The following is a 27256-nucleotide window of genomic DNA, read 5'->3' as shown; positions in this document are numbered from 1 at the left end:
GGTCACTCCGTTGATGTACGTTGAGTGCGGATTGCCATTGTATGTGAAAATGTGGAGCCATTTTGGCATTTCTACTCATTGGCATTGAGTAGTGTTATGGTTTATGGTAGAGATTGTACTTGAGTTTTTTGCTCAGTTTTGAGGGGAAATTCTGTCCGATTTTTCCCAGATTCTCACCATAGTTTTTGATCGAGTGTTTACTCTCACTTTGACAGGTTTTGTCAGTTTGTACACAGTTTTGTGTTTTTTGTATCCACTCTCGCAAGAGTGAGGAGTTGTGTATCTTTCTTTGCTTGAGACAGTGGTTTGCTCTCGGGTGGGAGAGTCTTGTGATCTCGAGCATTGTTTGCCATAGTTTTGTAGAGCTTATGCATGTATGTTGAGTGTAGTTTGATGCGCATTGATTGCTCATTGTATTGAGCTTGCAGGACAATGGTTATTTTGTGTTGATAGCCATTGTGCGTCGAAACTTTGGCGAAATTTTCCCAGGAGTTTTATGCGCATCATTTACGCGATCTAGGTAGAGATTGCGGGTTGCACTCAGCATTTGCGTGCGGTGTTCTCTGCAGGTGGGAGATTTGTGTGTGTGTATGCATCGATACCGCACAGTGTGGGCTTGGTGATTAGCTCACAGATTGCAGTGTGATACTAGAGCAGGCGAGGCTTGTATTGACATTGCGGGAGCTCTATTTTGGAGTGTGTCTCACAGGTTTTACATTGTGTTTTTGGCCATATTTGTAGACAGTTTCCAGGTGTTGTTGGTGAGGTGGTTTTGCTTTCTAGTTTGCTACATTGTACTCATGGCAGAGACAGGTGATCGATCAGATTGTGACCTCTCACAGATGCGCATGTTTGATGGGTCAGACTTTGCGGCATGGAGAGAGTGTATGCTTGACGCATTGACACAGCGAGGGTTGCATCGACCATTGAGTGGTGATGCAGGTAGACCTTCAAACATGTCTGACGATCAGTGGCAGGAGCTAGAGGAGATGGCACTATCTACGCTCTCTTTGCACCTTGCGGAATCTGTATATGCTCTTGTTCTGTATGAGACTACTTCGAGAGAACTTTGGCGCAGATTACATGATATGTATGATAGATCTGAGTCATCACGGACTCGTGTGAGACATGTACATTCACGAGCACGCCGACAGGTGACATGTTGGTATTGTGGTCATTCTGGACACGTTAGACAACGCTGTTTTCGTCGTATGCGACATCGTAGGAGACCTGACAGTCTCAGCGATGTATGTAGTGATGCCATGGACTCAGTTGCTTTGACTGTTGAGGCACATGTAGTGTCGGAGTATACTAGTGACGGGGATGCCACTTTTACCTCGAGCTATGCACGAGATGCTATACATGTGGATAGTGCATTCCCTTCGCAATGGTTGCTAGACGCAGATGCTATGTTTCATGTCACGCCGCATCGTGCATGGTTTTGTAGCTATTCTAGCAGGATGCTTGGCAGTGTACGTTTGACCGATGGATCGGTGCATGCGATAGCAGGTGCAGGAGATGTGAGACTGTCATTACCGAGTGGTGCATCTTACTTGTTACGACATGTGCGCTATGTACCAGATTTGACAGTGAGTTTGATCTCGATGGGTCAGCTTAGAGATTGTGGATGTCAGATTTCGCTACGAGAGCGAGATTTTGTGATGCATTTGGGTTCGCTAGTGATTGCGAGAGGTGCCAGAAGTGGTACAGGTTACCCATTGCATGTGCATCATAGGAGAGATGGTGTTGTCTCTGTGATCATGCAGCCAGGTAGAGAGCAAGAGAGTAAGCGAGTCTCTTTTGCTTGTGGGTTGCAGGATGCTTTGCATGGAGTGCAAAGCAGTGACCTTGTTGTGCAGGTTGCGTATACAGATGCACAGGTAGAGCGGGATAGCTCTAGTGAGTCACAACAGGATCAGTCATCAGAGGTGATGACAGAGATGACTCACATGGATGCTGAGATGTCGGATATTGTGGAGTCATTTCTTGATATGCTTATGCCAGAGCTTGATGCAGATTCAGGACAGATGGATACTCTTGGTACACATGTGATATGTGGTGGGCACGAGGAGTCACTCCAGAGCTTGGAGTTAGAGTGCCATGGTCTCTATGATAGGGGGCAGGATTGCCATGAGTTGAGTTTTGAGTTGGAGGTGGCAGAGGTTGCCAGGGTTGCATCAACGTTCGGTGTCCTCATGTACGAGATGCTGATCTCGAGGCCCGACATAGCAGCTGCAGTGGGAGCATTTGCAACAGGGTTGATTAGTTGTTTGATGACTGATCTCGGCATAGAGCATAGGGGAGGTTTGCAGATATTGGACCGATACTTGCAGGAGTGCATGAGCTCTTGTAGACTATTTGCAGAGCTTGGAGCTAGCTCTGTGTGGCTTCCGCAGCGGGATGTTTGTCTATCAGTAGAGCCGAATGCACTAGCTCATCGAGAGTCAGTGGGCATAGGTTGAGAGAATATCTCACCTTCTATTAGTTGTACACTAGTAGATCTTGCTTAAAGGCACATTGGCCTTTAAGTGGGAGGTTGTTGGGGTTAAGGCCTATGTGCCTTGACCGGTCGCCCAGGTCATGGGCGCCCGCCCACTGTTACCCTATACTTATAGTGAGTATACTGTATAGGGGGAGCTGCCACTTTCAGTCTCCCCACCCACATTGAGTGTGTGTCTCCTTCTCTCTCTCTCACTCTCCGTCTGTGGTGCTCCCCGATCCCCTTCAAGAAGACTATCTCTTCCCAAGCTTTAATGGAGAACTCATCACCTACTCCAAGCTTGTGAGATAGAAGCCTACATCAACACTCTCTTGGCATGTGGATGCAAATCCAACCAAGAGCCAAGCTTCAATGCATGCTCATCTCCTCTACCAAGCTAATTACTAAGCTAAGCTATGCTACATATGAGTGATTATGTGAGGAGATGTACATCTTTCTCGTAAGATACTCCTTCTTCCTCTCAATCTACTCTCATACCCTGCTAGCTCTCACCATCTTCGAAGGTGTGTGAGGTCTTGGGTCTGAGAACGGGGATAATTCAAGTTGTGTTTGTTAAGTGTTTTGCTTAGTGCATGAAGTTTCCATCTTCCTTGCACTAGCTAGTCTTGAAGGAACACAAAGAATTGTATTGTACAATGTCTCTCTTGATGGGAGAAACCATAATACAAAGCCTTTTGGAGGGGGGACCGGCTCCATGAAAATCCAGTCCTCAACTGTTGTCAATAGCTTAATTTCTCTCTCTTTTGAAAGTATTGTCGATGCTATCTAACTAGGTGTTATGCTTTTTGTTGCTCTCTCCACCCAAGCACTCTTGTAATTCTCATTAGGAATCTATTCTAATGAAATGCCCACTATATAGTGTTCATGCTAATTTCCGCTACACATAAGTTATTAGGCGATTAAATGTTACAATGTATGTCACCATTTCCAACCATGGATGCTAGTCTCCAAACTATATCCAAAATCAAGATCCGTGGATGATAGCTCCAAACTATATCCATACTATCACAAATGTCGCAACCATCCTTGCTTTTATTCCTTTCTTCATACCGTATATATTTGTGGGAAAAAAAGATTCACTTCTTGTCCATCTAGCTATAGCAAGAAGACCTCTCTTCCCATCACATGCGAATTGCAATGCACCTCGCTGACAACGTTCAATTTTCAACATGCTTGCAGCTAGAAAATGCTTCCTATTTGTCATGTACATGTCCCTATAGCACCATCTATCCAATGCATCAAAAGATTTCTAGAGGTAAACGATTGATCAAAAAACACATGGTGGTCCCTCCATTTTAAGTCTTTCATAAGTGTGGACACCACATGAAACAAGACTTCTGTGCATGTCACTTTGTCATACACACGAAATCAAAAGTTGTAACTAGTATCTGAATCGTACAGATTCCACAAATGAATCCCAAACTTATGTAATTTTTTTGTACTGCACACTTTGGATTCAATTTACATTTTGAGGGAATGTTTCTTTCATCTAATGTTACATTCTTCCTATAATTATAATGCATTTGAAAGGTGACATTCAATCTTTCCTCCAATGGCAACATTTATCACAACTTATGCTCCCTAGATATTCCCTTCTCAAGTGGCCTTTGAGAGTTGTCTCTAACATCCAAAAATGTTTTTATTTACTGGTATTCTGTTTGTCCCATCTTCTCTACATAATTCGGATAGCACATCACGCAAGATGTGTCTCCTTTCTAGTAATATGTCTTATGCATGCCCAACAATACTCCCAAAAAGCGCATAAATGTGTGTCTATCCAATCCACTCGAGTTTCGAGTAGAATCATTCTTAGCCAAGGCCTTCTCTCGTGTTTGCATTACTGGACAATTTGTCTCATGCCCAATCATGTCTACCAAATCAAAAGGAAACAACAATAAGAATAGCTTTGTAAACCTTGAGACATTTGCCCCAAGTTGGGACCTACAAAATAAACAAATGGAGGCAATTTTCTTTGATAGAAATTAAAGGATTTGCTATCAAGACATTTGTAATCTCCTTCAATTGTGATTTTTTTTCAAGACTTAATGAATGCATGAAGATAAACTTTCTACATATCTTTGCAACAGGAAGCTCCATGCAGGCCATCGTGATACCTCTAATTGAGTTGTTTTTTTGATTGATTCCTCTCAATATTGATATTGCCGTCTCTTGCAGAGTCGTCCTCCCCAGCTGCAGGCATATTGCCACTACATTGCGCCATCGCTCTTTATGAAGAAGCTCCAACGAACAGGGCACGCTCTGTTTCGTCTTCCCCTGGTTATTTTCAAACCCTTTTCCCTTCAGATGAAATAACCTACTCCGTGTGCCTTAGCACGTTGAACAGAGCAAGCTCCTGCAGAGCATCATGCGCCTTTCCTCATGCTCCATCATCATCAGCTTCAGCTTCAGCTTGCTCCTTCACCTACGGCATGCAAAAGGTCAGGCAATTTGGGAACTGAACAGCTCATACACTCTCACGCAAACCAGTCTCACACAACCAATATACTTCCCATGGCAGACCGAGAGCTACCCGGGCTCCCTTGCATTTCCCATCTTGCAGGGACCCGTTTCAGATGTTACCACATATCTATGTCTGCTCTCTTCTCCAGCATCCTCGTCGACACCTATGTCCATACATGAAATGTCCTTCACCCTCTCCGTGTATATGTTTTTTGGCACAGTCATCAATAGAGGTGCCATTGTTTGGACTGCAAATCGCCTTCATCCTGTTTCTGGGAGCTCCATTTCACTCCGTCTTCTATCCGATGGCAACCTTGTGCTTCTTGGTGATGAGCCCAATACACCCATCTGGGCATCTGACACTGCTGACAAAGGAGTCACCACAATGGAGCTCATTCAGTATCCTGTGGTCAGCTTGGTTTTGCGTAATATCAGCGGGGCCATCATATGGCAAAGTGCAGATTACCCAACAGACACCCTCACCAGCAGTCAATTTTTATATCCAGGAAGCAAGCTGACTAGTTGGGCATCCCCAACCGACCCTTCCCCTGGTGCCTACTCTCTTGTCATGGAGCCGAGCGGGCTTGCCCTTTATATGGGTCATCAGAATCCTAAGCCTTACTGGATATGGAGTTATTATGGATTCAATGACTCTTTCTCTGTCAAGCACACTTGTGAGCCAAGCCTGCTTGCCGCATTTTTAGACCCTGAGGGTGCACTTTTAATGGATATTGAATTTCCTGGGTCTCCAGTGGACAATCATGAATCTTATTGGCCCCCATTCTGCTCATTTCGACCTCAGTATAGTACATCTGGCATCCTCCCTTTTAAGCAGTATGGAACCAGTGAGGGTGGTTTCCTTGCCAATTCAACCTTCTTGCGCCTTGAGCATGATGGAAACCTGCGTGCTTACACATTAGGAGCAGGGTGGTCCCTTCAATTAGACCTCTTTGAATCGGATCCATGCAAACTTCCAAACTACTGTGGGTCCTATGGGGTCTGCACTTCAGGTTCTCAATGCACATGTCCGGCTAATAGCTCCCTATTTGTTTTCTCCGACTCTTCTAATTTTTCTCTCGGTTGTAGCCTCAGAAGTGAGGTTGGCTGCAATGCGTCATCGCAAAGAGATCAAAGCATGCTGCAGCTGACTGGGGTGGGCTATGTGGCCAACAACTACACGCCTGCTTTGATGATCTCCACTGAGGAAGCATGGATTGGCGAATGTGCACAGAAATGCTCTTGCCTGGTCGCATTCTGGCATCGAGACACGAATGCATGCCACCATGCGGATGAAGTTGGGAGCCTTCAAGGTTCTCTTGACCAAAGTGCTTTCTTTACCTATGTGAAGGTGAATTCAATTCCTCAAGCTGATGTGAAGTCATCCAAAATGATAATCATGGTGGCAAGTGTTGCCTTAGGGGTTCTTGTTTTGGTTGTCGTTGTGCTTCTCATTGTGTATGGCTGGTATAGAAAGCTCACACTGAAAGAGGATGATGATGAGGAGGATAGTTTTCAAGATGCCACTGAAGGGCTTCCTACCAGATTCACCTACAAGGATCTGCATCATATGACTAATGGTTTTGAAAAGCAGCTAGGTAAAGGGAGTTTTGGTGCAGTATATGTAGGGAAGCTTCTTGACGGTACACAAGTCGCTGTGAAGAAGCTTGAAAGCATCATCCAGGGTAATAAAGAATTCAAGGCAGAGGTAGCAATCATGGGGAGAATTTCTCATAACAATCTTCTTCGCTTGCGTGGATTTTGCGCGCAGAAAGGGCAGCGTTTACTAGTTTATGAGTACATGGAGAATGGATCCCTCGATCAATGGCTGTTTTCTGATGAGCACAGAAGATCACAGTTAACTTGGGGGGTAAGGTACAAGATAGCCTTGGGCATTGCTCAGGGCCTTGCCTATTTGCACCATGAAATCAGAGAAAGAATCATTCATTTAGATATAAAGCCACAAAATATTCTCCTTGATGGAAGTTTTGAGGCAAAGGTAGCAGATTTTGGTCTCTCGAGGCTCGTAAGTAAAAGCGAAACACATGTGATGACGACAATGAGAGGCACGCCAGGATACTTGGCCCCGGATTGGCTAAAGGAGGGTTCCATTGATGAGAAATGCGATGTCTTCAGCTTCGGAATGTTGTTGATGGAGATAGTTAGTGGAAGAAAGAACTTGGATAACACAGTCAAGGTGGCAGAGCAGGTGTACTATCCGGAATGGGCTTTTTGGCAAGCTCAGAAAGAAGATATGACACTCTTAACTGATGCTGCTTTGCACAACGAGGACGACATGGTGCAGCTGCGACGGATGATCAATACTGCTTTTCTGTGTGTATTGGAAGATCCGTTAATGCGGCCGTCAATGGCCAATGTGGTGCACATGTTGCAAGGTCTGGTGCCAGTACAAGAGATGCATCTGTCTAGCTTGCATCAAGGTCTTTTGTTTGTGCTGAGGAATCCTTCGTCTGTCGCAAAAGTGCAGATGGATGCAGCACTTAAAAGACTAATGAGGTTCATCTTGGAGGTGGATCCTCCTTCTGAGAAAGGCAATAGCTTGGGGGCACAGGTTTCTTGATTCAGCTTATCCGCAAATTGATCAAAGAAAGCAATGGCACCAAAGCAACTGCCTCTAGAGTGCATCATTGAATATGTAAAACCTTGTGTGTGTGTGTGTGTGTGCGTGTGTGTGTGTGTGAAAATGTTCATAGATTCATGACCCTTGCCCACTTTGAATGCATGAATTAGCCACTCTTAAGCAGTTATTCGAATTGCTGGGAAGAAGAGCTCCACCCTTTTTACCTTGATTATGTAAGATCGATTTTTGCGATAGAGGAAGGCACTTGGCATGCGTTGATTTGAGAATTTGTACAAAAGAACTACTAAAGCTTCCTATGAAAGGGCTTTGGGTCAAGTAAAAACAAAACCAATTGCAATTCTTTTTGGCCCACTAAGCACCTTTTGAGGAGCTTAGGGGTAGTAGGTAGTAAGATGTGGAGCTTCACAAGTTTGTACTCCTACGGTTAAGATTTATATCTTGTGGTAATGTGGAAGTTTGTGGGGGTTGCATGAGTGCCAATTGGATTTCTCTTAGCCGTTACCGTCATTGTGCAGACCCCGACCAACAACGCCTTCCACAATGAAAACATCATGTTAGGTAATTCTTAGGAAGTGGTCTTCAACTAAGCATTCAAATGAAACTAGGCTCTACATGGCATTGTTGCTAAATGAAGTTGCAATGAGCCTCCGATTCTTAGCATTGATGGCCCTTAGTTTGATGACATTTTTTGGTGAATGTTTGTTGTGTTCGTTGAGAAAAGCTACGCGCAATTATTAGAGTGCTTCTTTTTGTGTCTTTGAAAATAGAAAAAATAACTTGCTTTTAACTTGAACTCCAAAAATAGGAGTCGAAGTGGACTTCTATTTGCATGAAGATTGTCAACGATTGTGTGTGAGAATCAATGAATATTTGCATGTGAAATTCTAAGTCATAGTCTAAATGCCTAATTTTTTTCAAAATAAACAAATTGATAACAGTCCTTGCTTTTATTTCGTGTTCCCTACAATACATCAAAGCAAATAGCATACCCAATGGACTTGTTGAAAAGTCTCACTATCACTTTGGTCTAAAAGCATGCATTGGTGGTACAAAAAAAGGACCTTTTTTGTTTCTACCTAAGTGGTCGTTTTACATATGTCCAGGTTGTTTTGGAGGGAACCTTTTTTGTCCTCTAAATTTAATCACTTAAGAGGGAATGTATTAAAAATTGAAACACCACTCCTTTGAAAGAAAATGTGGGTGAGACAATCATGAATGGGAGTTGTACGTTTGAATTTGTGTGATTGAGGTTGTCACTGTCTGTCCCGCGTCAGTGGCTTCGCACCTCTCTCACAACCAACACCTGCGTCAAGCCTTTTCAAGCAAAGGCTTTGCACCTCTTGCGCGAGCAGCAAAGGCATTGCACCACTAGCTAGCGAGGTCTCCGGTTGTGCACCATCGCAACAATGAGGATGCTTGCGAGGAAGGCTTCTACCAGGGCGTCACTAGACAAGGAGAAGAAGCCTAGGACTATGGATGCAAGGTCCCCCCCTCACAGGTACAAAATCTCCTCAAAGCATCAAGACCCCAATCACGAGAGCTAGCAAGGGGAGCTAAGTCTAGAGCTATTTTCAGAGAGGATGAGACTCGGTCATCTACAAAATCTAGAAGTTGGTGTTCGTCCTTTGCATGTGTACACTGTTGTGTTGTGTTACTGGCAGATGATTTTCTTTCATGAAAGGTAGCTACTGTCATTTGAAGGTTTTAAGGTTTTGAGCTCCATCTTTATTCTTCTTAAATTGCATGCATGCATGTAAGTTAATGTCTGGTATCTCGAGAGCTCTGCCTTTATTTTTTCATTGCATGCATGCAAGTATATATGCTATGAGCCGAACACAAATTTAAAGCTCTACAGGGAATGAAGGTTAACATATAAAATGAGGCACTTAATTTGGTACTGTACAACACCAACTTTTGCATTAGCAAGGTCATCCATGTGATCAAGAGCAGTTCATAATCTTTATGTTGAGTTTTACATTACTAAAATGTCTCCAAAATAAAGGCATATAGGAAGCATGCTTGGGTGTTTGGTTTGGTAAAATGAGGGCATGTCTAATGAGCTTCGCGTTTTCACATTGCAAAAAAAAACAAAATGGAGGAATACCCTCTTTTTACCAAGTTTTGCTATACAACCGAAGGGCTTCGTGAGGAGTACGGTATGAGCATGGAGGGCGTGCTTCCAAAGGATCTTACAGAAGAAGACCTCCCTAATGACCATTGGATGACTATTCTCAAGCAACACTACTAGAAGAATGCAAAGATTTACTTGAATCATGTGCAGCCAAGTTTGGTTGACGATATGCAGGTTCCCCAGGTCTGACAGTTCTGAAATTTTTTGGTAGTTCGTTGTATTTGTGAAAGCTTTTGGTATTTTTTGAGTATATGTAAATTCTGCTTTGGTAGTTTTGTCAGTGTTTGGTCCTCTTGCTTCTATATGGTAGTTGCATATTTTAGGTAGATGGGTAGCTTCAAATAGATTTTTTGAATATTTTCTATGCTATTTTGGTAGTTTTTGTTCATAGTGGTATTTTTTGGGTATTTTTGGCTTTGCTTTCTTATCTTCTATCATGTTGTTTTTTAGACGTTTGGTAGTCTAGTAATTTTTCTGTATTGGTAGTTCTGGCAATCTTGGTAGTTTTTGGAGGCAATGGTAGTTTTGGTTGTGTTGCTAGTACCTTTAAACCCTTACTGAAAGATTTTCATAGTTTTCTGTTATGCTTTGGTAGTTTATGGTGTAGATCTAACAAGGTTGTTTTGGTTATGTTTGGATAGTTTATTTTTGTCTTGGGTGTATTTATAATGCTTTTGGTACTAAATGATATCTTTTGGTACTATTCTAGTTTCCCCTTTGGTGGTTTATGGATGTTTTCTATCAATGGTGTTTTGGTGGTATTGGTAGTTTTAGGTAGTTATGTTAGCTTTTGACAATACTCTTTTGATGGTTATTAGGGTTTTTGGTTTCTCTTCTCATGTTTCTATTAATAATTGGTAGCTCATGGTTCTCGTTTGGTTTTATTTTTTGTAGTTCATGGTTGTCTTCTGTCATTGATAACTTAGTAGTTTTGGTAGTTTTTGGTACTACTTGGTAGTATAATGCCTTTAGTACTACCTGCTAGCTTTTGGATACTAATTTGGGACTGCTTGTATTGTTGCTTGTTGGCAACAATACAATAGGTTGAGTTTGATATGTTGGAGGCAACATGGAAGGAAGCACAAGGCCACACCCTCTTTGTGAAGCAGATGATTGATGATGTTAGGCTTGGGAAGAGATTCATGTTATATCCTAGGCCCCAAGTTGTTGATTCAGTGGATATGATCCATGTGTTTGGCATGTGTGTTGCATGTGGTGAGTTGTTGGAGTCTACAGGGGTTGTTGAAACCTTCATGCTCGAGTGCCTAAATGAGTACCACACCCTTTTGCTTTAGTGCTTTGCTACAAAGTAGGCATCATTATGTCAAACGCGGTTGTACTATGGTGATCTCCGAGGTGGAAAAGTCTTGGGTCAATGGACATCATGTTGTGAAGAGTAGGTATGCGCATGTTTTACAAATCATATGCTTACACACACTGAATGTGAGGTTGTTTGTAAGTATGTGTTGTCCTTCTCTATCTTTGCAGAGGAGGAGGATGTTGCAATGGCTGGGCCCAATGGAAGAAATGGAGAGGTGCCAAAAAGTTTGTTGCAAGTTCTATGGGAGGAGGATGAGGTTACTAAAGAGAAAGGGGATGTTCTCCATGATTTAAAGTATGGTAGTGTGGAAGGGAAAGAGACTCATGGGGGACAGTGAAGGAAACGGTGACTCCAAGGCAAAGATGCTAAAAAATCTAAAGACAATGCGGGAGGTAAAGTCCCTCACATAGTGGAGCTGGATGCTGTCGGATCAGATGTTGTTGACACAACGCTTGGAGATCAAATCACTAGCGAGGATGAGAACAGGCAAGGGGAAGGTGCAAAAGCCAAGGAGGGAGTGGAAGAACCTAAAGGGATAGGGGAAGAGGCCAAGAACGGAGTGGAAGTTAAGAAGGAGGATGAGGGGGATGCCGAGAAGGGGTTGGAAGTCAAGAAGGGGGATGAGGGGGAGGCCAATATGGGGATGGATGCCAAGGAGGAGAAATGGGTAGAGGATGCCAAGAAAGGGGAAGGGACACAGGCCAGGAAGGGAGAAGAGGCAGAAAGGTGAAAGACAGGCAACGAAGAACATGGATGGGGCCGAGGATGCCAAGGAGGAAGTGGCAGTAGAGGATGCAGAGGAGGAAGTGCTAGCAAAGGATTCGAAGGAGGAAGTGGTAGCAAAGGACACATAAGTGGACAACACCGACGTTGGTGTAGATCCAGCTATTGGTAATGCTTTACAAAATCAGACAGGTGATTCTACTAATTTGGCACTCTGTCAAAGCTTTTCTGCGTGCAAAGAAAGAAGCACAACCGCACCCATGGCCAGTTGTCTCGTGCATGCAAATTGTAGCCCTTCTTACATGCTTATGTATTTCTCACAATGTGCTTTTGATTTCACTAAATCAATTCAACTTTTGGCCTTTGTCTTTCATCTCTTGTTTTCTCTATGTTATTCTAATGTGTTCAACTTGTAACTATGTTTCAATGTTACTATTCATTTCCAAACTAAGTGTTGCACACTACAGTACCAATTTTTACTTATTGGCTCTATTGAGTACCAAATTTTGTACTTTCTGGTGACATATTAGTTCTCTTTTTTGATATGATGATTGCACTATCTGTTTGCACTGTTTATTTGCCTCCACTCATTTGGAGTGTTGGTATTGTAGTAAAATCTTGGTAGCTAGATAAGCCACCGCAAAACACAGCGCTTGCGGCCGATGTGGATGCTAAACCTGGGGAGCTGATTGTGCTTGATCTCAATGGGGTGTTATTGACAACCTGCAGCGAGCTCCAAAGGGCTTTGGGGTTTTGGAAAATAAGCTCCAACCATGGGTCGTCAATGTCTATAGATAGCTAATTTGTCTTGTAAGGAGAGCAGTGTTGACAAGTTCATACTAACTCTGAAAACAAAAGCCAAGATAATTTTGTGGTCTTGCTGTAAAAGGAAAAAATGATGGATATGTTGAAAACTTGCTTCCCCCAACATGTGAGGCAAAAGAATGTTGCAGGTAACTTATGTGAGAATTGAGTGTTTCATAGGTTAAGTTAATGTAATGGAATTGGCCTATTTAACTTGAGAGTAGCGGAAAGTTAATGAGAGTACTTTTGAGAAATAACTTTGTGGGCATAACGGGTGAACATAATTGAAGATAGCAACATAATCATAGCAATTAGTTAACTTGGCATGAACAATACTTTTGCAAGAGAGAGAATTTAGAGAACATGACAACAGTTGAGGACCAGATTTATGTGGAGCCGGTCCCCCCTCCAATAGGCATTTGTATTATGATTTCTCCCATAAAGAGAGACTTGTTACAATACAGTCTTTGTGTTCCTTGTGACCTAGGTGATGCAATGAAGATGGAAAGCTTCATGCATCACAAACATAACATAAACTTGAAGAAAGCTTTAGCTATCCCAAGCCTCAGTCCCAAGACCTCAAACACCTTCGAAGGTGGAGAGAGCTAGCAGAGAATGAGGGTAGGGAAGAGGAAGAAGAAACATTTCGTAGGAGAAAGAATTAGTTCCTCACTTATCATAACTCTTGTTGCTAACATACATAATAGCATAGTAATGAAGAAGAAGGAGATGGCAAGCTTAAGCATGGAAGCATGGCTCTTGGTTGGATTTGCACTCCATAGCCAAGAGTGTTGGTGTAGGCTCTCAACCTCTACTTGCTTGGAGAGGGAGCTCTTGCACTTTGCATAGCACACAATGAGAGTTTTTGTGAGTGTGTGTGGGTGAGTATACCCCCTAAGCAACCCCCTAGCTTGCTTGGGTCGACCCCCCCTTGTTGCTCATGCTTGAAGCTCATTGGACCCCTCCAGGCCTAGCCAATCATAAGCAAGAGGCATTACAAGCAGTAGGGGTAGCCTTGAGACAAGTGTCCCCCTTTCCCCTTTGAGAGAGAGGGCTAGATAAATGCTAAATCAATTAATTAAATCTCCTAAATTACTATTGTACCCCTTGGGTGGCCAACCAATAGGCTTCAGGCATCTCATGAAGGTAACATAGGTAGGGGCGTGACATGTGTCCCTGCTGCCTCTTCAAGCTTGGGCCTTCCTTGTGTGTGTGAGTGTGTGTTCTCTCTCTATCCCCTAGGAAAAGGGCTCGCCCCCCCTCTTGTAGGGATACTTTTGACTTTTGGTACTCAAGCACCTTAGTCATCAAGCATGACAATGCACTTGAACTAGGGGTGTTCCCACAAGCATCTCAGGCAAGCATGTCAAAGCACCTCGAGCACCTTAATCAAGTAGCAAGTCAAGCACCTCAAGCATGTAGAAGGTCAAGCACCTCAAGCACCTTAATCAAGCACCTCAAGCACGACAAGCACCTCGAGCTTGGGCCGGGTTCCCGCCTCAAGCTCAGCCCTAGCTTACTTAAGGTCAAAGGACTTTTACACACATTATTGGAGGTCTTCAATGAAGCTAACCCTAAGGTCTTATGCTCCATTGGTTAGCCTTGCTCTTTGATAGACCATCTCTCATTTGGGCCCCTTTACCATTGGCCCCGTGTTGAGATAGATCTATAAGCACATATCTATATCTTAACACTTGTTCCCGTTTATTCTCCCACATTAAGTGATCAATTTAATATGAGAAAATAATTTGGGTTGGTTAGATATTAGATTTTATGACATTACCTCTCTCTTGAAATCATAGTCGTCCTCGACTATGAGGTAGAAGAGATAAATCCTTAGTCATTAGTCAATCTTACTTAGCGGGTAGAGGATCCCTTTTTACCATACGACATCTTTCCAAGATGGTTGACTAATCCATTTGGTGCTTGGGAGACATAGATGCCGCAAGCATGTCTGCTCTTTAGTCCATTTCATTCTCCCAAAGTAGAGTGACAAATTCTACTTGGTGTTTGAGAGAGGTCGTCATCACAAACATGATTCTAAGCATGCATACTAGTTAAATTTGTGCACAATTAAAAAGAGGACTAGTCTTATAAGACAAAAACATGAGTTATTTAAAAGAAATTTTTACATTTGCTTACTCTAATGTAGCATTGTAAGCATTGACAAGGTTCATACTATCCTTAAGCTGTACTCCTTGCATCCATCTAGCATCTTCAAAAGGATAATTTTTGAACTTAATAAGATACCGTCGGATAATCTTACCATGTCGTAGTACCTTGTCTTCATGCCGAAGGACAGCTTCGGGTTGTAGCACCTCTTCTTGGTCTTCAACTTCGGGAGGGTTTTCAATGATTGGTTCAATTGGTGGCTCTCCTTTGTAGGGCTTAAGTAGGCTTACATGAAAGGCATTGTGTATGAGCCAATGGTTGGGCAGCTTGAGTTGATAAGCCGTCTCATTGATGGGCTTCAAGATTTGGAAAGGACCATAGTATCTTTTTGCTAGTTTAGCATAATACTTTTGATGGCCTGTAGGATTTTTTCCCGTCGTTTGCCTTAATCGAGCCTTAGGAAACTTGAGTAAGACCCAATCATTTTCTTTGAACATTAAGGATCTTCTGTGCTTATTAGCAGCAGCAGCTTTTTGCCTTTGTTGAGAGATGGATATAGCCTCCCTAATCTTTTGAAAAGATTCTTGGAAGTCACGGCTATACTCATCGACGGTGAAGATCTTCCCATGTACTTTGAGTAGCAAGGGACTTTTAGGTCTTCCCTCAATGATCTCAAAAGGTGCTTTTCCCGTAGAAGTATGTACAGTATTATTGTAGGCATACTCTACAAGAGGTAAATACTTTTCCCATTGTGAGCGTTGATCTACTTCGGTAACATAAGTCTTGAGTAGATCGAGTATCGTAAGATTGGCTATCTCACTTTGGCCATCCGTTTGTGGGTGGTAGGCCGAAGAGAAATTCAATCTTGTTCCTAGATTTTCAAAGAGACCTTTCCAGAAATTACTGGTCATTCTAGGATCTCTATCTGACACGATGGATGTGGGTAATCCATGGTGCTTGAAAATCTGAGATATGAAGAGAGTTGCCATTTGATGTGCCTTAATAGTCTTTTTGACAGGAATAAAATGTGCTTGCTTGCTAAACCTGTCGACTATTGTCCATATTCCTGTATTTCCATGGATAGACTTGGGTAATCCAAAGATGAAATCCATGGATATACTCTCCCATGGTGAATTTGGAATAGGAAATTGCTGGAGTAATCCAGGTGGCTTCCCTCTATCATACTTGGTCTTTTGGCATACTACACATTTTGATACATACTCTTGTATGTCCACTTTCATGGTAGGCCAATAGAAGTACGTCTCTACTCCTCGGAGAGTAGGTTGAATACCTCTATGCCCCGCATATGGAGGAGCATGGGATTCATACATAACTTTCTCACAAAAGGAATGGGTAACACATAGCCTATTTCCATGGAGAAGATAACCATCCTACAAGGTGAATGGTTCCTCTTTCTTCCCCAAAGCAAGGGCTGACATTATGTCTCTAAAGTCAGGGTCAGTAGCATACTCATCTATCATAGAGGATAGATCATTGTGAGTAGCTATAGACACCGCATTCACTTTTGGTCGTCGTGAAAGTGCATCGGCAACTTGATTGTGCTTACCATCTATGTGAGCAATATGGAAATTAAATTACGAAAGAAAATTTGCCCACCTCATTTGTTTGTCGGAAAGCTTGGTTTGCGTCATGAAATACTTGAGACTTTGGTGGTCGGTTCGTAGGATAAATGGAGTCCCCAATAGGTAGTGCTTCCATGTGTCTAGGGCATGTAGAACAGCTAAAAGCTCTTTCTCATAAATGCCCAAGACTCGTTCATCAATATTGAGCCTTCGGCTCTCATATGCTATGGCATGCCCTTCTTGAAGCAAAACTGCTCCAAGGCAATCACCACAAGCATCACATTGGACCTCAAATGGCTTTGAGAGATCCGGAAGCATGAGGACTGGCTGGGAAGTAAGTTTCTCTTTGAGCTTTTCAAAAGCATTTTGCTCCTTAGCTGTCCATACAAACTTAACGTTCTTCTTAGTTAAGTCGTGTAGTGGTCCTGCTACTTGAGAGAATTTTGCTATGAAGCGTCTATAGTATGCGCACATACCAACAAAGCTTCTTAGCTCATGTAGATTTCTTGGGTTAGGCCATGCTTTTATTACCTCTAATTTTGATGGATCCATTTGGATACCATCTTTAGAGATAATATGACCTAGGTATTGAATCTCTTGAAGGAAGAATTCGCTTTTCTTTTGGTTGAGAAAAAGCTTGTTCTCCCTCAATTCTTGAAAAATCACTTGGAGATGTTGCTTATGTTCCTCCAAATACTTGGAGTAGATGATGATATCATCAAAGAACACTCCAGTGAATTTACGATATGGTCTAAAACTTTTCTCCATCAAACGATTGAACGTAGCTGGTGCATTAGTCAAGCCAAAAGGCATGACTAGATATTCATAAAGAACAAACGTTGTGCGAAATGCGGTCTTTAAGATATATTCATCTACTATACTTATTTGATGATAGCCACTCTTAAGGTCAATCCTACTGAAGTAGGTAGAGCCTTGTAGCTTATCAAACAGATCTTCTACCTGAGGTACAGGAAATCTGTTTTTGATAGTGATATGGTTTAGTGCTCGATAGTCCACACACATACGGTATGTACCATTGATGGGGGCTTTTCACAAGCGAAGCTCCCATACCCCTCTTCTCTCGTCCCCACCCCATGAAAACCCCCTCTTAGGGAGGGAGTGATAAAAGGCATTGGAAAAAAGTAAGAAAAAAATAAAGTATGATTATGTAAATATATAAGAAAGGTAAAATAGGCCACCTCATGCCTGCGGGGTAGCCCATCCCCACCTTGCCTCCTTTTTCTTCACTGTTGCCTCGCCGTGTGTCCCTTTTCCTCTCCTCCACTCAAAAGGTCAACCCCCTCTCTCTTCCCCTTGTCCTTTCTCCTTTCTCTCTCCCCTCAAGCTACCCCACCTCTCACCAATAATGCATTATAACTCACCAATAATGCACCCTAACTTACATGCAATCTACCCTATCTTCCAAAATAGTATACCCCACCCCCTCTTTCTCTCTCCTATCATATCCCATGACCCAAATACCCCCTCTCTCTCTCTCTAAAGGGCGCCATATCTCTTGTCTTGTAGCTAAATAACCTCCCCCACACTCACACACACTCAGTTTCATTGAAAAAGGTGCCCACAGACCCATCCCTACCCGGTGGTTACCTGATTTTTATTGTGTTCACACACATCTGCACACAGATTCACCTCTGAGCACACTCCCCTCTTGTAATTACTTTATTCTCCATGTCACCTCTCACTTTTTTTCATCAACCCATCTCTCTCTCTTAGTCTCTCTCTCATGAGACTGCTGTTCTGGCACATATACACACAGCCAGACAAGTGGGGCCCACAGTCACATGGACTATGTAGATAATGATTTCTTCATTTCCAAATTCTAGAATTCCTCCCCCCCTCCTCCCCTATATAAAGAGGGGTCACCATCACACAAAAACACACACCATCACCAAAGAGTACACTATGCACTGTGTGTGCCTAGTGCGCACACACACATCCACACCATCACCATCACCGCAGTCACCATGCTCGTCTTGAGCATGACCTCTACACCCTTGGGCTATGGAAGATGAAGGGAAACTAAATGAAGGATGATGGCGATAATCCTTGTGCGAGTCTTCGCCATCAACTCCCACCTATTCGCCATGTGCTCTACCACTCTCTCCCTTCTCATTCCCCTACCCTATGCTCCCCATTTCATCGCCTTATTCTCTAAATAAAGCTTGAGGTTTTGTGAGTATTTTTTTTCTTGCAATGTTTTGCCCATGTGAGGTGTGCGGAATCGCCACCTAGTCTTGTGTTTGGAGTGAGCTTGTGTATGTGTGAAGGGTGTGCGGATTCGCCATCCTTTTGTGGTGCCTAAGTACTAAGCCGCTATACCCCCTCCCTCACTCTCTCTCTCTCACTTGATCTCATTCCCTTTCCTCTTCATCATTACTCCCAAGCATCCATCTCTCTTGGATGAAAAATTTATTATGGTGGTGTGTTGTTTGCGTCCTAGTCGCTGAAGCTAGGTGGTGCCCCTGTTTGCTTTACCATGACAGGCTCGAGGCGCGCCATTCGGTCCCCGGTGTTTTAGAGGCCGTCGGGGTTCGGGGTTCGCTTTGCTCCCGTCATTTGGTACCCCCACGGAGGAATCTTTTCATGAAACCCTTCAGTTTACAAGACTGAAACCCCTAAACTATTGTGAATGGATGAATGGCTAGCAGGATTTGCTAATTGGACGACAGAAGAAGAAGAGCTCCAAGCACAACTAGACGAACTCCGCATTTCCATCGAAGCTCGAGTGCCAGGCGTAACGGTAATCGATTTGCAGTGGGAGAGTCAACCAACATGCCAAACCCAGTGGATATACATAGGCCAAGTGCCAAGAAGAAGAAGGAGAAGGTCGAAACCATGTCCGCAATTTACAACCAACCCACAACAACAAAATGGAAGGAGCTCTACACAATAGAGAATCAACACTATTCTACTTTGAGAATCGGGTAACTCAAGTCACCGAGGTAATTATCACAATCAGTTTTCAAGTCTCACCTGATGCTGTAGCACAGATAACGGAATCATTGGCTCACACTCTCACTAGAGAAACTAGGGATCTACTGAGTTTGTTTCAGGAAAGAACACCACCCTCTCCCACAAGCTTGGACAGTGACTAAGCACCTCTAAGCTTCACATGAATCAGTACAACCTACCTCAAGACAGATCACACATACCAACACGTGTACGCTCAATCAAGGTAATATTGAACTTGAAGGCTCACTACCGGCACGTCATTGACACCATGCTGGGTGGGGAGCGATTTTTTGAGGTTCTGGCATCAGATCAACCATTTGTCCTACCTTTGGTACAAGGCAATGTACCGTTTGAAGTTTTAATCTATGTCCTAGTATAAGAGGACATACACGCCTCCTTGTAAAGAAGAAAAAAACTTTTGCAAGTTAAGCAGTGTGTCTTTCTAGCTCTCTCTCAGTAATCATGGCAAGTGTAGCATTTCCAACATTTAAAGGAAAGAAGGGGGAGGATTTGGTAACAGACTTCCTAGATGACTTTGAAGTAGTGAGCAACAACGATACGGATGAATCCCGGGTTAGAATCTTTAAGCATCTCATGAAGCTAGAAGCTAGATCATGGTACAATGCACTTCCACAAGCAACCAAGGATGACTGGGAACCCTTAAAAACCGCTTTTAAGAGGCGCTTTGGGGGAGGTACCACTTAAGAGTTGTGGGACAAGTTGAGAGACTTGAAGCAGGAGGGTCTTTTAGAATATGCCACCTATGAGTCCAAATTTGTGGATTTGTGGGAACGGTGGGTTGAGTCACTGGCAAGGAGGGAAGCTGCACCCGATTTCCTAAAAAAAGATCGTTTCACGCATGGCTTATGGCCGCTTCTCAAGGAGAAGGTGAAAGGTAGATTCCCGACTACATACGAGTTAGCCGTTGAGATTGCTCGCCTTAAGGACAAGAAGCTGCGAATGAAAGCCAAAGAAACCGAGTCAACAGAAGTAGGAACATCGCGTCGACTAGTAACTACGACAACCACCATACCACCACCACCGGCTCTTGGGGTAAGAGATGACCAACAAGATATGTTGGCCCATATTACTGACCAACTGCAGAATTTGTCTGTCCACTTAATACAGCAAGGGAGGAGTCAAGAAAGAGATCAAGACCCTGGAAGAGCACGACGACAAAACAGGGAGTATCATTGCTACAACTGCGGAGAAGACGGTCACGGTATGTACTACTGTCCCAAACCACGACAAAACTATAATAGAGGAGGTAGGAGGAACCAATTGTCACCCCCTAGAGAAAGAACACCCCCACCCCGAGCACCACCCCCACCAACACAAATTCTACGTCCACCCCAGACACCACTACAAGCATCCATCCCACCTCTTCCACCAGCCCCACCACCTAATCGCCCTGTAAACATCATAAGGCTAGAAGACAAAGGAAAAGCCGTAGTAGTGGATCCACCCAGAGAAAAGGAGAGGGACAAGGGTAAGGAGAAGGTAACCTTTTTAGAACCACTTGAAGCCATGACTGTGAAAAGAGCTAGGAGGGAGAAAGCTACACAATCAGATGATGAGAGAAGCATGAGAGGAGAAACTAGCAAGAGGCCATCCAGGCCACGATGGAAATTGGGCATCACCGACTTCCAGCTAGGGGAAAGTTCTAAGCCCTATGATCTAACATTGGATGTGGCAGAGCAACGACCGAAGATTACATGGCCACAACTGCTACATCTTGCACCAAAAGTAAGGCGACAATGGTCTAAAATGGTAAGTACAAGACGCTCCAAAACAAAGGTAGCCGAAGCAATTTCGGGATGCAACATGGATGACATCCTTCCAATTGTCGACGTAAACATAAAAGGAAAGAGGGTTGGAAACATCTACATTGATGGAGGTGCAAAAATCTGTGTAATGAGCAAAGCTATGATGCTTCGATTGGGGCTCGACGTTGACAGGCCTTCTCCATGCAAGGCAAAGATGGAAAACAACGCAAAATTAAAGTGTGTGGGTGTGGTAAGTGCCGTGAAAATAAAAGCTTTCAACACTGAGGTAGAGGTAGATATTTTTGTAATGCCTACTAAGGGGGAGGGCTATCCACTAATTTTGGGAAGGCCATGGTTGATGGCCATGAAGGCAAAACAAGACTGGGGTACTAGCCTTCTACGCATGACCGGTAAGAAAGGGGAGACAATCTACTACGACATGAGGATTGGCAAGCAGAAGCAAATGAATCTGGAAACATCGGCAGATGAAACCACTAGCGAATTGAAGAAAGGAATGTTGGTGCTCCGCTACGACAATCGCTTCGACACGCGCAAGGATAAGAAACTCCTGCTCCGATGGGAAGGCCCTTTCATCATCAGGAAAAAGTATGCCAATGGAAGCTACCAGCTTATGGAGGCTGATGGAAAACTTCATAAAACCAGGGTAAATGGTTGGCGACTTAAACCTTATTTTCTTCGATTTGACCAAGCTCCACCAATTGACATTCCAGATGAGGACACACCATCAGCCGCCACCTCCGACGATAATAATCAAACAGATGAGCTAGAGACATGAATGCCTCTAGCCAAAAGGGGAGAGCTAATGATGGGGGCTTTTCACAAGCCAAGCTCCCATACCCCTCTTCTCTCGTCCCCACCCCATGAAAACCCCCTCTTAGGGAGGGAGTGATAAAAGGCATTGGAAAAAAGTAAGAAAAAAATAAAGTATGATTATGTAAATATATAAGAAAGGTAAAATAGGCCACGTCATGCCTGCGGGGTAGCCCATCCCCACCTTGCCTTCTTTTTCTTCACTATTGCCCCGCCGTGTGTCCCTTTTCTCCTCCTCCACTCAAAAGGTCAACCCCCTCTCTCTTCCCCTTGTCCTTTCTCCTTTCTCTCTCCCCTCAAGCTACCCCACCTCTCACCAATAATGCATTATAACTCACCAATAATGCACCCTAACTCACATGCAACCTACCCTATCTTCCAAAATAGTATACCCCACCCCCTCTTTCTCTCTCCTATCATATCCCATGACCCAAATACCCCCCTCTCTCTCTAAAGGGCGCCATATCTCTTTTCTTGTAGCTAAATAACCTCCCCCACACTCACACACACTCAGTTTCATTGAAAAAGGTGTCCACAGACCCATCCCCACCCGGTGGTTACCTGATTTTTATTGTGTTCACACACATCTGCACACAGATTCACCTCTGAGCACACTCCCCTCTCTCCCCTCTTGTAATTACTTTATTCTCCATGTCACCTCTCACTTTTTTTCATCAACCCATCTCTCTCTCTTAGTCTCTCTCTCATGAGACTGCTGTTCTGGCACATATACACACAGCCAGACAAGTGGGCCCCACAGTCACATGGCCTATGTAGATAATGATTTCTTCATTTCCAAATTCTAGAATTCCTCCCCCCCTCCTCCCCTATATAAAGAGGGGTCACCATCACACAAAAACACACACCATCACCAAAGAGTACACTATGCATTGTGTGTGCCTAGTGCACACACACACACCCACACCATCACCATCACCGCAATCACCATGCTCGTCTTGAACATGACCTCTACACCCTTGGGCTATGGAAGATGAAGGGAAACTAAATGAAGGATGATGGCCATAATCCTTGTGCGAGTCTTCGCCATCAACTCCCACCTATCCGCCATGTGCTCTACCACTCTCTCCCTTCTCATTCCCCTACCCTATGCTCCCCATTTCATCGCCTTATTCTCTAAATAAAGCTTGAGGTTTTGTGAGTATTTTTTTTCTTGCAATGTTTTGCCCATGTGAGGTGTGCGGAATCGCCACCTAGTCTTGTGTTTGGAGTGAGCTTGTGTATGTGTGAAGGGTGTGCGGATTCGCCATCCTTTTGTGGTGCCTAAGTACTAAGCCGCTATACCCCCTCCCTCACTCTCTCTCTCTCACTTGATCTCATTCCCTTTCCTCTTCATCATTACTCCCAAGCATCCATCTCTCTTGGATGAAAAATTTGTTATGGTGGTGTGTTGTTTGCGTCTTAGCCACTGAAGCTAGGTGGTGCCCCTGTTTGCTTTACCATGACAGGCTCGAGGCGCACCATTCGGTCCCCGGTGTTTTAGAGGCCGTCGGGGTTCGGGGTTCGCTTTGCTCCCGTCACCATCTTTATTTTGCACTAAAAGGACTGGAGAACAAAAGGGAGAGGAACTAGGCCTCACCATCCCTTTGCTTACCAGTTCTTGTACTTGCCTCATGATCTCCTCTTGTTGAGCTTGTGAGACTCGATAAGGAGGCTTGTTAGGTGGTGAGCTTCCAGGAAGGAGCTCAATGCAATGGTCATCATCCCCTCGTTTTGGAGGTAAGTCCATAGGGATATCATCGATGAACACATCTTCGAATCCTTTTAGAAAATTAGACAAGTCTAACTCTTCTTGATTCCCATTATTTACATTTGATGAAACATTAGTATCTTTTAAAGACTCTTTGACAAAAATCATGTACGCAGAAACTGAGCTCTTCATTGACTTATCAAAAGCAAGAGGATTTACAAGTGGAATAGTGCGACCACGCTCACTAGCATCTATATACATGTTCTTTCCCCTGTAAGTGAAGTAGATTTTCCTTTCAGGGAACTTCATGTTGGCAGCCATGCGATCAAACCATGGTGCCCCTAGGATAACATCCTCATGTTGGAGAGGAGAGATGAAGAATTCTTCTTTGTCGACATAGCTTTGGACATGAAGCCTCAAATTCCCAATCAAGGGAGTAACGGAGGCTTGTTGTCCCTTGAAAGCTGCATCAGCCAGTACTATATCTCCCATCTCAAAAGCTTGAATGCCCAACTTGGTGGCCAACTCTATTGATATGAAGTTGAGAGTAGAGCCAGGGTCAAACAAGATAAAGGCATCATGCTCTCTTACTTTTCCCCAAGCATAGGAAAGTGATGATCCTTTGCAATGAGCATCCTCTTTTGGAGCTTCAATGGTAGAAGCCCTAGGAGTCTTATTGCGAGAATTCTTCTTGGGGCAAGAACGATAGCCATGTCCTTGCTCCCCACACTTGAAACACTTATGGTCCTTGCGAAAAGCTTCAAGCTCTTCAGGAGAGAGTTTGTTTTTACCTTTGTAAACTCCCTTCTCCTTGGACCGATTGTTGTTGTTGTTGGAATTGGCTTGGGAAGTATTTTGAACATTGGTTTTTCCCTTTGCATCATTTTTATCTTTGTTTTCCATGGGCTTGACATTACCTCTATCCCCTTGATGGAAATTGATGCGTGAAGCAACCATGGTGTGATGGATTACTTCGCTAATAGTACCAGGCCGTTGAGAGTTGATGTATTCGGCCATCTCTTCAGGTAATCCCGCATAGAATTGCTGCCTTTGCTCGGCAAAGTCTATCTTTTGAAAGACAGTAGCCTTGAGATGTAAATCCCAAAACTTGTCTACATATTTGTGGATGGACTCATGGGAGAGGAGCTTCAAGCTGCGCCATTCGGTAAGCACTTTGTCCTTTGCATCGCTTGCAAGGAATTGCTTCATGATGGAAACTCGTAGATTTTTCCATGTCTTTGGGGCTTCACCATTTCCACAAAGGCTAGCCCACCATTGACGAGCTGATTTTTGGAACTGCATATCTACATGGCGTAGCTTGGAGGACTCTGTGAAGCCCTCATCTCCAAAGGCCGCATCAAATTGCTGGATGAAGGCCAACACTTTGTCGGTAGCACCGAAGGTGCCATCATAGGTGAGAAAAGAGATACTCTTTCCTCCCTCCTTGAACTTCTTTAGCTTTTGTGACCTTCGCCATGTAGGAAATGATTTGCGATGTCCTCCCCTCTTGTATTCTCTAGGAGAATAGCCATAACTTTCATCGGAAGAGGAGGAAGGTGAAGAAGAAGGAGAAGAGGGTGACCTCTTCCTAGCCCTTTTCTTCCTTTGTTTCCTCTCTTGCCTTTCAGAGTGATGAGGAGAAGGACTATGTGTTGATCTTTTCCTCTTGGGAGGAGTAGGCGATTGTCTAGACCGCCGTCTTCGTGGAGCCACATCTTCAGAGGAACTTAAACTTTCCTTGCTTTCTTGCTCTTTGGATTCCTCCTCTCGAATCGGAGAGAGTCTTTTTTTGGGGGTCTCTTCAAGAGGCCTCCTAAGCTCTCTCTCCTCTTGGAGAGGAAGGGAAATTCCATAAGCACGAAGTTGTTGAGTAACTTCGGCTTGCAAAGCAGGGTTGCCCATAGATTGATGCAACCTAGTGACGAGATAATTCACAAACATGGGAGCATCATCATTAGCACCTTCATGTGCAAAATCAAAGCTATCAATGTTCATTCTACTCTCTTGATTATTGTCAGCCATGTTAACAAAATTTATGTATGTACTTAGTATATGCTTTGGCAATTCAAAACCTTAGTTGCCACTCCTCTTAGCCTTTGAAAATCGGCTCTTAAGTATCTACACCCACGGATCGAAGTGGTTAATTATAGAGAGAAGAGGAGTAGGTCTAACATAGCAGAGTTGCCAAGGGCTAGCTCCTTTCGGACTTCTTATGGCTCAATAATGGTAAAGCCGTAGGCAAGTCTAAAAAGACTCCATTATTAAGTCCAAAGCTCCCGAGGTGTGCACCATCCCCCACATAGTGGGCTCAACAAAACCGATAATAGATCCCAGTTCCACTTACCCTATTATAATTAACAACATCAACCATTTATAGGCTACTTAAGGACCTCTCTTCTTAAGTAAGAAAAGAGAAACCAAATGCTCTGATACCATGCTTCGGCCTGCTCATCTATCTCTTCGATAACTCCATTTGATTCCTCCACAATGGTCACAGGAGGCCTTTGGTTGACCTTTTCCTTTGATTTTTCCTTGTCCATGTCCTCAAGCACAAGTAATGTTAGAACCATGTCCCATGAAATAAATTGAGTGCCTATGCACCCCATGCCCAAATCCATGAGATCATCCTCATCCTCTGTCTTGAAGTCCCGTTGTCGTGCTGTGACACGTACATAGTGGGAACGCATGCTACAAGATCTATCTTGTATTTTTTTAGATACATAATTATATTTCCTATAGTGTACATATGCATATTTAAGTATAATAATAAGCCTTCTATCTCATCCTATTATTTTTCTCAAGGGTAACATATCCTTACTTTACCATCAGAAAATACTATGGGAAAAGCATCAATAGCTCCGCCTCTTTAACTTGGGGCAAAAAGCATTGATTCTTTATTTCTACTATTTCATTATCATCTCACACCCTAGCTAGATCCTATATCTAGGGTAAACTCTAATATATATATATTCTATGTATTTTTTATACTTTTCTTATATTTCTTTTTAAATAGCTACTAGGAGAGAATCAAATCCTAGTGGGACACTAGGTGGCATGATTTCAAAGATACATGCAAGCATGATTACAAAACTTTGTCAAGGAGCAATGCCATGCTTTCATATGGCATGAGGTGTCCTTTGGAATTAAATGAAAGTCTAGGCTAAGGAGACCACATGAAGACTTTTGTTGCCATAAATGGACCCTATTTTGATGAATTTTTTACACAAGGTTCCAACCCGAATTGGAAAACAATTTTAAAATGAAAATCGTAGCTAATGAGCTGAAGTTTTTGCCCATATTTTTACTTTTTTATTTGGAGCCACGATTGAGGACATATGATCAAAATACTGGATCCCAGTCTGCCCACATCATGCATGGACAGCTCATTTCCAACTTTTCCAATTCCTGTTCACACTGGCTCCTCTCTTCTTGTGTAAACCCTTGGGGATTCCCTTCACCTATAAAAGGGGACCTCTCTTCCTTGGAAGGAACTCAAGCATTCAAGCCATTGATGAGAGGAATTCATGAGGGAGTGAGTAGTAACGCCTAATTGTACTTAGCCATTAACATAAGCCCAAGCCTACACTTTCTCCTAGAGGGAGACTAGCCATTCTTGCAACAAGCTAACCTTGGAAGATCAACTCTAATCAAAGAAGGTCTTGCACTTGGTGTATCAATCAAAGTGGAATTATCCACTCTTCCTCTTTCTCCCATCAATAATGGTGTCGAAGGGTTTGTCAAGTAA

At 43.4% G+C, this 27256-nt stretch overlaps 2 protein-coding genes across 2 annotated transcripts; one reads left to right on the top strand and one right to left on the bottom strand.

The window, feature by feature from the left end:
• Positions 1 to 4066: 4066 nt before the first annotated feature.
• Positions 4067 to 4867, bottom strand: LOC147439856 (uncharacterized). The gene is made up of 3 exons (XM_086484071.1): positions 4858 to 4867; positions 4615 to 4827; positions 4067 to 4370 (listed from the first exon to the last, which is right to left on the bottom strand). Exons 1-3 carry the CDS (start codon positions 4865 to 4867, stop codon positions 4216 to 4218), a joined length of 378 nt encoding a protein of 125 aa, XP_086340197.1. The 3' UTR covers positions 4067 to 4215.
• LOC147439855 (G-type lectin S-receptor-like serine/threonine-protein kinase SD2-5) lies at positions 4679 to 8182 on the top strand. The gene has a single exon (XM_086485589.1). The coding sequence runs from the start codon at positions 4866 to 4868 to the stop codon at positions 7536 to 7538; it is 2673 nt and encodes an 890-aa protein (XP_086341715.1). The 5' UTR covers positions 4679 to 4865; the 3' UTR covers positions 7539 to 8182.
• The last annotated feature ends 19074 nt before the right edge of the window (positions 8183 to 27256 follow it).

This window comes from Adiantum capillus-veneris, chromosome 16, assembly GCF_014529385.1.
Source record: "Adiantum capillus-veneris isolate H3 chromosome 16, ASM1452938v2, whole genome shotgun sequence".
Taxonomy (NCBI): Eukaryota; Viridiplantae; Streptophyta; class Polypodiopsida; order Polypodiales; family Pteridaceae; genus Adiantum; species Adiantum capillus-veneris.
The sequence above is the reverse complement of the archived record's forward strand: the minus strand, read 5'-3'. Positions and strand labels throughout refer to the sequence as shown.